This window comes from Molossus molossus, unplaced genomic scaffold (genome assembly GCF_014108415.1).
Source record: "Molossus molossus isolate mMolMol1 unplaced genomic scaffold, mMolMol1.p scaffold_m16_p_13, whole genome shotgun sequence".
NCBI classification, from domain to species: domain Eukaryota; kingdom Metazoa; phylum Chordata; class Mammalia; order Chiroptera; family Molossidae; genus Molossus; species Molossus molossus.
Window position 1 is genome coordinate 49,124,054 of NW_023425348.1, and position 10,539 is coordinate 49,134,592.

The 10,539-nt window shown below is 37.7% G+C and overlaps 1 protein-coding gene and 1 pseudogene across 1 annotated transcript in view; both read left to right on the forward strand.

Annotated features, from left to right (window-relative positions):
- LOC118628343 (tripartite motif-containing protein 5-like) overlaps positions 1 to 6,275 on the forward strand; it is a 30,577-nt gene extending 24,302 nt beyond the window's left edge. Inside the window, 4 exon segments of the mRNA XM_036259232.1 lie at positions 3,487 to 3,509; positions 4,726 to 4,826; positions 5,115 to 5,141; positions 5,407 to 6,275. Coding sequence (XP_036115125.1) covers positions 3,487 to 3,509; positions 4,726 to 4,826; positions 5,115 to 5,141; positions 5,407 to 5,948 — 693 coding nt within the window. The 3' untranslated portion in view covers positions 5,949 to 6,275.
- Positions 6,276 to 6,688: 413 nt separating this feature from the next.
- LOC118628587 lies at positions 6,689 to 9,919 on the forward strand (annotated as a pseudogene).
- Positions 9,920 to 10,539: the final 620 nt, after the last annotated feature.

Consider the following 10,539-nt stretch of genomic DNA (forward strand, 5'->3'; position numbering starts at 1 on the left):
CAGTACTTACAGTAATGATCCTTTTTTACTCCTGATTTTGGTGATTTGCTTTGTTTTGTTATTTTGTTCTTGTCTATCTATATTTGGTTCATTTTATTGATGTTTTCCAAGAATAAACTTTATTGTTTTATTGATTTATCTATTTTTAACCTTTCTATATCATAGATTTCTGCTTTCCCTGATATAGTTTCCTTTGTGTGTGTATTCATATATGCTCATACATACAGAAATGTGTGTGTGTGTTTGCATAATTACTGTGTTAATTTTTTGTTCTTTTCCTAATTTCTTAAAGTGAGAATTTTGACCATTGATTTGACACAATCTTTTCTAGTATAGCTTTTAATGATATAAATGCATTGTTTCACCTATATTCCATATTTTCTGATTATTTGTTATTTTGATTTGATTCAACTTATTTTCAATTTTTTTTTATGATTTTGTTGTTATAAACTTTGGAATATTTCAAACTGTGTTGTTTAATTTATAAAGATGTGGTGATTTTTTACTTTTTCTTCTGCTGTATATAATAAATATAATTCCTTTCTAATCAGAAAGCATATATTTTATTATTTCAATCTTTTAAATGTATTGTTACTTTCTTTATGGCCTAAACTATTGTATGTCCAAAATTTTTTATATGAATTTGAAAAGAATGTGTGAGTGAATGGGTCTACAAATGCCAATTAGGTTGAACTGATCAATAATGTTGGTCATATTAACTTTTCTTATAATACTGGTTTGGTAGTGATGAACTCTTTCAGCTTTATTTTATTTATTTTTTTAATCTGGGAAGCTCTTTATGTCTCCTTCAATTCTAAATGATTGCCTTGCTGGGTAGAGTAATCTAGGTTGTAAGTCCTTACTTTATATCACTTTGAATATTGCATGCCAATCCCTCTGACCTGAAAAGTTTTGGTTGAGAAATCAGCTGATAGTCTTATGGGAGCCCCCTTTTGGTTACTAACTGCCTTTAACTTGCTGCTTTCAACTTTCTCTCTTTTTATTCTTCATTTCTTATGGTCTTTTTTGTGCTTTCTATCTTTGTTTTTATGTTTTCTATCTCTTTGAAAGTTCTCACTGAGAAAATCTATACAACCCCTTAGTTCATTGAACATCTTTATAAAGAGTGTTTAGAATTCTACATCTGGCATATTGCTTACCTCCATTTGTTTAGTTATTTTTCTGAAGTGTTTTTCTGATCTTTCATTTGAGACATGTTTCTTTGTCTCCTTATTTTGACTGCTTTGTTTATTTTTATGTATTAGTTATATTTGCCACATCTTTTAGTCTTAATAGAGTGACCTTCTGTAAATAAGGTCCTTTAGGGCCCAGTGGTGCAGTTGCCATGTTCACCCGAGCCATGTGCCTTGTGTGGATTGTACATGCTTTCCTGTTGTAGTTGAGCCTTGATTACTGTTGGCATGTCGGTGGGTGGGACTGACCCTCAGTCAAAGTGGCTGATAGCTATGGCATTTACTATAGTGAATAAGGTATTGTGCAAAGACTGACTCCTTGGAGAGAGATTTATCTTAGTGGGTCTCTAGTTCCTGTTGAGTCAACTTTTGGGTGTGTCATTTGTGGTGATAATAGGGTGGTGCTCTGGTATGGAGTCTGAAGCTGGCCACTATGCATGTTAGTTGTGGGGCTTCTGGGAGGGGTCTGGTATAGGTCAACCACTTTCTGTGTCTGGTATAGTGCCACCTGGTAGAAGCTACAAAGTGATCTGGTGTTTCTGGTTGCCTGTGCTAGGCTTGGAGGTGCCTTGGAGTGGATATGCTCTTAACCAAGGTTAGCTGCCACTACTGCCTGACTGGAGCCACTTAACAAGAGGTAAAGGGCATGATGAGGTCAGCCACTGTTTGCTTGGGGTCTGAAGACCTTTGAGAGATTTTAGGAAAGTCTGCAGCATGGACTGGCAGGCCAGCCACTTGTGTGGCTTAAGCTTTGAAATAGATTTGGCCAGAGGATTGAACTGGATGGGGTGGGTTCTCAGAGTATCACTAGGGTGAGACAAGAGTGGTATTAGCCAGGTTAATGGAGAATTAAATGTGTTTCTGGCCTGTGTCTTCAGGCTGTGTAGAGGAAGGGCTCAACAACAGAAAAATTATGCCTACTGGCACATTAGTCCCTGGGAGAGCTTACTTCAACATCATTTTTTATTATTTTAACAGCAATACAGTGATGCTTTTAATATGGGCTCTTGAGCCAATGCAGGCCAAGGCCATGTAGGCCTCAGAATTATTTGATATAACTGGGAAGACAAGTTTCCTATTTGGGGGAATTTATGTGAAGAGATTCATATTTCATTCATGAACTGAGGATGAAGTCAATATAGAGAGTATAAATAGAATTTGGAGAATAATATAGACCAGAATCTGATGACAGTATTTGAGCTTCACAATTTTAAAAGTTGTAACTTTAATTGAAGTTACAACTGTCCCCCAAATTCCTATTCTGTAATTAATCTATTTTTAGTTATTGTTGTTGTTGCTGTTTTTATCATATACAACAAAAAAGCTTTAATACAGAGAGCAATGCAATTTTTTTTTTTTTTTGGCATATGTAGACCCAGTAGTTGGCCTAGATTTGGTATCATGGAAAAAGTCTAAGAAAAAGACCAAATATATTGATTCATATCTGTTCAAAGAAGTTCAGACAACTAAAAACTGTTAATGATGTGAATTAAACTGGCTTGGTAGAGACTGAAATGCAGGTAAATATTGTAGTGTTTAGGATAGTGGTATAGTGGATATTGGTAACATGGACCAGGGGGTAAAATGGAGGAGACAATTTGGTTGGCAAAGAATAAGGTACAGATAAAACATCTCTAGTTACTGGTACCTCTGGGGTCTTTACTAAGGAATATGTTAACCTGAATTTAAAAGACAAGATTAAGTAAATATAAAGACTTTGAAATTAATTGCAATGCGTGTGCTGAATTTAGAGAGTTCATGAGGTCAATTATAAATAGTGTATAAAATGAGGTGAGACTTGAGAAATGCCAACATTAATACATTTGTTTCTTGTACCCTCAGCAGAAGCCATGTTAACTCCCCGAGGAGCACTATAACTACTCATCTCTGATTTTCCCAGTTAAGGCATACTGCTTGACAAGTAATAGTACATCACTTTACATTCATGTTGAATAAATGAACAAACCATGCATTATTCAAAGCATCTCCTGAGAAGCTTCCTGAATATGGGGGAACATCATAGGCCTCATGCTTTTCTCACAAATATGTCTCGTCTCCAGGTACTGGAAGCTCAAGTTGTGCTTCTGCCAGGGTCAACGTTGTTTCTATATTTTAGGAACCTGACAATGTCACATGAGTCTCCTGGAGTGATTGATCTGGTTCTTTACTTTTTCGCTTTCACGTTGGGACCATCTCGGTTCCCACCACATCAGGGGGTGGTGGGATGTGATGAATTTTTGTAAGTAAGGATAGCTTATTACTTCTTGACCTGAGTTTTCTCTTTTCTCCCTAGGATGTGAATGGCATCATGGAAAGGTATGTGTGGGAGACCAGAGATGTTCCTTTCAGGCTGTGAAAGATGTTTAACACCATTTAAGTTATCTGGTAGTTAATTAGAATAAAATATTGCTCAGGGCATGGACATTTGGGTATAGTTTTATCTTAAATTTCTGTTCACATATCATGATTTGAGTGTTCTACAACTATGTGAAATGAAGCCTTACTATGATAGGGAATTCATGGGGGGAGAAGTCGCAAAGTTTGAGTCAGTAGCAATTAGGGATAAGGTGTTATAGTATCAGACCCCAGTACCTTTTTATAGTTTATTCACCCAGTGTGCCTGTATCTAATTCAGATTTCCATATACCATTGCTGCTTGATCTATTGTGGGTAGGTTGGTTCTTCTTTACCTGCCGAGCACCCAGAATTGGGGATGATTCTTTCATAGTTAAATTTGTCCCCTGGGAATACAAGGGACCAGGGCCTTCTATACAGTTTTCCTTATTTTCTAAAAACAAATTTGAATTGCAAAGGCTATTTTGGCCCTGGTGCAAACACTTGATCTCTCTTGATCGTGTACTTCTGAAGCTAGAATGAAAGGGCAGCACCCTTGTGTCTAAATTTACACACCTACTTGGCTGCATTGGGCTTTCAAACACATGAAATTCAGAGCACTAATTGAATGGTATTTATAATGTCTTGTTTTCCAAGCATTACAATTTTTCCCAGAGTACCAGAAATCTCAGATGTTATTCTGAGGGCCTCCCTACCTCAGAGCAGACTTTAAAGGTATTGGTCCTCCCCAGACAATATTCCCACACTTAATATTTCTAAAACCACCAGGAGCCAGACTCTGCAACTTCACTATTATCTAATATCCCTCATATCATTACTGTGACTTTTCTTTACATGAATTTATTTTAAGGAGACAAAGTTTCTTTTTTTTAAAAAAATTAATTTTGTGTAATTGTGTATGATTTTAGGAGACAGAGTTAGAGGTTAGTTATAATGTGGGAGGAATAAACTATGCTTCTGAGAGGTGAAGGTCTTCCTACGATTATACAGACTATATTGTAAAGTAGGACATGAGCATATTGCTTCTGGCTTTAAGGTCAGAAGTCTATGCTCCCCTTTCTCAGGGGTCCATGGAATGGGGCTCAAGTGCTCAGTGGGGTGAATAGATAGAAATCAGTGGTTTTGGAGAGACAAAAATTTAGAGGTGTGTGTGGGGTTTAATTTTTGTCATCCCTAGGAGTGAGACCTTCATTCTGAAGAAGCCAGAGGCTCTCTACGAGAAACAAAGGAGTGTGTTCCAAGCACCTGATCTGAGAGAGATGCTGCAAGCATTTGCTGGTGAGAAATGCCAGAGCAAGTGGGTGGCTGTGAGATTCTTGTGATGCTGAGAGTTAAAGAGGGAGGAGGGTTCAGTTTCTGGGTGTGAGTAGAGGAAACGGAGGATGGATGTCTTGTAATGCTGATATGGTCTATTCAATGGGGAGTGGCCACCTGTCTTATTCACCTCTCATCCTTCTGTGTACCACCTCACAATGACCCCAGTCTTTCCCCGGATCTGGAGAGGAAATAGATTTTAGTGCTGACTCTTTTGTTTACATTTAATATTATGGATTTTTATCATTTCAGAACTGACAGCTGCGCGATGCTACTGGGGTAAGGAGAAATTACAGTATCACGAAGCCACCCTTTTGTCACTTTCTTTTAAAATTTCATATTTTCTACTAGGTCTCATGTCTTAAGTCCCATGTTTTCTCTGAGTATACACACAAACACATTGTATTTCTGCAGTATTATAGCTCTCCCCAAGAACAGAATTCAATTCCAGTTCCCAGTCATGTTAGTCTGAAGATTCCTCCATAATGCCACAAATAAAGAAGGTACATCAAATTATTCACCCAACCCTGTCATTTTTCTACAGTTTACATTACCCTGAACCTTCCCAAGAATAATCCAGACGTTGCCATTTCTGAGGATCGGAGAGAAGTGAGAGTGTTACATTGGAATACAAATGTTCATGAGGCCGATTATGATGTCTTGGGCTCACCGGTGATCACATCAGGGAAACATTACTGGGAGGTAGATGTGTCAGACAAACATGCCTGGATCTTGGGGGTATGTTGTGTAAAACATAATTATTTCAGTTTTCATCAAGATTACTCTAGATATCAACCTAGACTTGGCTACTGGGTTATAGGGTTACAGAATAACTCTGAATATAAGGCTTTTTTGGATTTGTCCAACTACTGGGGCATCTTCTCCTCCCTTGTTCTTACTGTTCCTCCCCGTCGTGTTGGAGTTTTCCTAGACTATAATGCTGGCACTGTCTCATTTTTTAATGTCACAAACTATGGGGATCTCATCTATAAATTCTCTTCATGTTGCTTTTCTCAAGAAGTGTATCCGTTTTTCAATCCTTTGCACTGCACTGGCTGCATGACACTGTGCTCTCCAAGCTCTTAAATCTCTTACACCCTCATCTACTTCTTTTGTGGTGCCTCTGGCCTTGGTGTGCACCTTACACACTGAGCTTGGCTGCCTTTCCTTTTTATTTATTTTTTCCATTTCGACATCCTTCATTTAACAGTAGAGTGTACAAGTTGCCTTGTGTCGTATTTTTCCTAATGTCTTGTTTGCATTAGTAGATAATTTTTATTCACCACTTTCCATAATCAGAAGCAAAACAATGAATGCCTCATAAAAAAATACCAGTGTGGCCCTGGCTGTTTTGGCTCAGTGGTTAGAGCGTCAACCTGCGGTCCACAGAGACCCGGGTTTGATTCCCACTAAGGGCATGTACCTTGGCTGCAGTTTGTCCCCAGCCCTGGTTGGGTCGTGTGGGTGGCGGCCACTCGATGTGTCCCTTTCACATCGATGTTTCTCTCTCTTCCTCTCTCTCCTTCCCGCTCTATCTGAGTAAAAAATGGAAAAAATGTCCTTGGGTGAGGATAAAGAAAATAATAATAATACCAGTGTGGGGGTGACATCTCTACCAAATTTTTACAATATCATTTTCTCTGCCACTGAGAAGCATGACAGTTTTTCAACAACTTTTGTATATTATTCAAGACCTTGTATAGCAGCTATTCACTATAGAAGGAGTCCTCAGGGGTATATCAGTTTATCCATGATGTTCTTTATGCATCAAGGAGTGAAGGAGAGTATATAATGAATAATATCTATGAAGGGGAAGATTTGTATCCATGGTGTCTGACTTCAAGTCCAGTGTCTCCAAATATGCAGTGTAACCTTTAATAAAATACTTGAATGCTGACTTTATTTTTAAAAAATAGTCATGGTATAAAAACTACACTATACTTAGGAGCATTGTGAGAATATAAAAGTATAAAACATGTGTCTCAACTTAATAAACATTTTCTTTACTAATTACAGAAAATATAAGCTGTGTTAGTATCTCATGAAATAGGTTTGTGCCTTTGGGGGCAGTAGGGTAGTTTTTACTGAAGTCTTTATCAGCCTTAATCAAATAATCTAAATTTTATGGGATTCAGTTTCTCATTTATTAAAAAAGAATGGAATTTACTTGATGTATTATTGTGAAAATTAGCAGAATATTTTCAATAATTTCTGTCATTTCTAGCATATAATGATTAAACAAGTATACTGTCTATTTTTTTGTTTGCCTCTTACTGTGACTGAAATAAATGATTTAAGAATACAGATTAGTTTACTTTCAACATTATTACCCTTGCATTGTTTTAAGAAATAAAATAATAATGGAAAAATGACAGCTTTCTTTACATTTTAGCTAATTGTAAAATAAATGTTTCTAACTGCCTAATCATGTTTGTTTGTTTGTTTTTTTCTTTTTTTCTGGAGTACTTCTACTTCATTAAAATAGAATTAAATATTAGTTCTATTTGCTTAGGTTTAAAACCTTATTATTCACAGTGATACAGTAGGAGGCAGAAGTTCAATTGTGGGATTTCATGACAATGGTGTAGGTAAGTGTTTTGTTGCCCAAGTCAGCCTTACATTTGCAGTGAGTTGAAAGTTCCAAAGACCAAAAAGCCCATTCTCCTTCTAATGAGATAGGAGGGGCATATTTCCTACAATGGATGTTCATTCAGGACTGTGTGGACTCCCATGCTTTTTTGCATTTTTATTTCCAACTCTTCCTCAATCAAGTTCAGAGCCAAAAAAAAAAGTGCAGTTTGGTCTACTGTTGTCTTCTCTCATTACTGACTATCTCTAGGTAACTCATCTATCTCCCAGGGGAAAGGTATTTTTTTTTAGTGTTGCTTTGTCATTAAGACAATACAGGTCCATTTGTAGACCTTATAATAGGGTTTTCCACAGAAACAGAATAGGATGTATGTGTAGATAGATGGATGAATAGACAGATGATGATAGATAGATGATAGGTAGGTAGGTAGATAGATAGATAGATAGATAGATAGATAGATAGATAGATAGATAGATCTTAACTATCTGATTCACACAATTGTGAAGGGTGACAAGTCCATAATCTTTAGGGCAGTTGACAAGCTGGAGGTCCAGGGAAAAGATGATATTGAAGCCCAATTCTGGAGGCAGAATTTCTTCTTTTAACAGGTTCTTTTTTTTCCCTCTTAATGCATTTAATTAGTTGGACAAGGGCTACTCATATTATGGAGGGTAATCTGCTTTATTCAGTGTACTGCTTTAAATATTAATCTCATCTACAATATACCTTTATAGCAACATTGAGGCAAGAGTTTGGCCAAATATCTAGGTTCTGTAGTTTAGCTAACTTGATACATAAAATTTATCACACACACTGTTTTCTCTTGATTCTGATAATATTGGAAAATCATAACATCATTTTTATGTTTAGAATAAACATTCCTTCATAGTAGAAGAATAAATGATAATTATATTGATCCTAAACAGCTGTAATGCCCATTGGTCATCTTTAACAAAGGTTAAGAATTTTATAGTATTTATATTTAATGTGGGTCGTGAGTTCATTTATGATGTTCAATATATTATAGGAAAACTAAAGTAAACTGATGATGTGTTAAAAGTGCCATCAGTACCTTCCTAGAAGCAATGCCAAAAATCTTTTTGAGTAAACAAAGGAGACATTTAGGAGCCCCTGATCTGAAAAGATACTGCGACTAATGGTGAGGAGAGCCAGGGGAAGGGTGTGGGTGTGGAACGCTTGTAGTGTCAGAGCAAAATGGGAGAGTGGATGTTGTTTCTAGATGGGAATAAAGGAGCGAGAGCTACCCTGTGCAGAACATGGGATCATATCTAAGTGGGAATGGCCCAGTGTCCTTTCTTTCAGCAGTTGACAGCCTCACAGGATTCCCCCTCGCTGTCCTTAACTCAGGAGAAAAGACAGGTGTTAATGATTCCTCCTTTGCTTCCAACAACATCATTACAATTTTGTCATTTCCTATGTCAAAGAAGTTTAATGCCACTAGGGTGAGAACGTACGGGATCTTTGAATCACCATGTTCTGATCCCTCTTCAGAAGTTGTTGTTACTATTAAGTCCCACGATCTTAGTTAATGTGCCCCACCCAAACATGCATGCATACAACAGTTCTTAAATGATCTACTCATCACGGACCCATTAACTCATGTTCCTCCCAGTCAATCCCCAATATCCCTCCTCACAATGTCACAAGACACACACGTCCTATTTAATTCACTGACTGTGTAATTTTTCCTATAGTGAACTTAATGCTGAATCCATTCAGTGCTCTTTCAAATGTTGTCGTTTTATGTAGATCAGAGAAAAGTGACAGTTGGGAACCATTATATGTTTAAGAATGTATATCTATGTAATTCTTCTGCTTTTGATGTCCTCAGAAGCCAAAATTTCTCCTTGGGGAAATATTACTGGGAAGTTAATTTTTCTGGGAAGATTGCCTGGATCCTAGGGTAATACAATAAAAGAAGTAACCTCAATAGTAAACAAAACAAAACAAAACAAACAAACAAAAAAAACAATTCTGGGTTTGTTTTTAACCCAAACATAAATCAAATGTTTATTCCAGATTCAGACCTGCAAATGGCTGCTGAGTGGTGGGGTTACAGAACGAATGTGAGTGCAGTGCCTTTGAGGACTCTTCCACCTCTGATCCCAAGGTCTTGACTCTTCCCATGGCTGTTCCTCCTCATCAAGTGGGAGTTTTCCTAGACTCTGAAGCAGACACCATCTCATTCATTAATGTCACAAACCATGGGTCACTCATCTACAAGTTCTCTAAATGTCAATTTTGTCAGGCTGCTTATCCATATTTCACTCCTCAGAACTCTTCAGCCCCCATCACCCTGTATCCCTTGCACCCCCGAATCTTCTCCTCCCCTCACCCATTCTTCTATGCTCCTTGTCCTGGGGCTCTTCTCATGCACCTGAGTTCATCTGCACCATCTGACCACCTTCCTTCCTTTCTCCTTTTATTTGGGATGACTTTGTATTAATTTGTTTCCTAGGGCTACCCTAACAGTGTATCACAGACTAGGTAAATAGTGTGTGTGTGTGTGGGGGGGGGGGTTGGTTTAACTCTGAATATAATAAGAAGAAGGCGAGGTTTATAGCCAAGGAGCAGGGTCAGAGGTTGGTGAATGAAAAATTACTAAGAGGTAAGGTAATTCTTTGCTAAATTCACCTAAAAGAATTTTTACTGAAGACAGACCAGGGTGATTAGGTATTAAATGTGTTCAGTACAGGGGTGGAAAATTTTCATTAATCTGATTCAACAGGATTTTGGCTAAAAGTGGACAATGCAGAGAGGGACATCAGAAGCCTAAAACTCATGGCTCAATGAGAAGAAAGTTCAGAGGAGCCTGACTAAAGTCTGGTGAAACTGAGATCTTTGTCACCACCCAGGTTCTTGCCCAAACCTGACCATGAGCGGAGTATATTAGGATCTATTGTGAAGACCCCACTGCTGAATATATTATCAGTATTGATAAATCATCCATGTACTGCTGACCTTGCCCCCAACCCATGATGGGAATTGCTGTGAAGAGACATTTTCCTGGGTCATGTGGAGGACTGTGAACCTACCTGATGACCTGAATATTGCTATTGGGCTGGC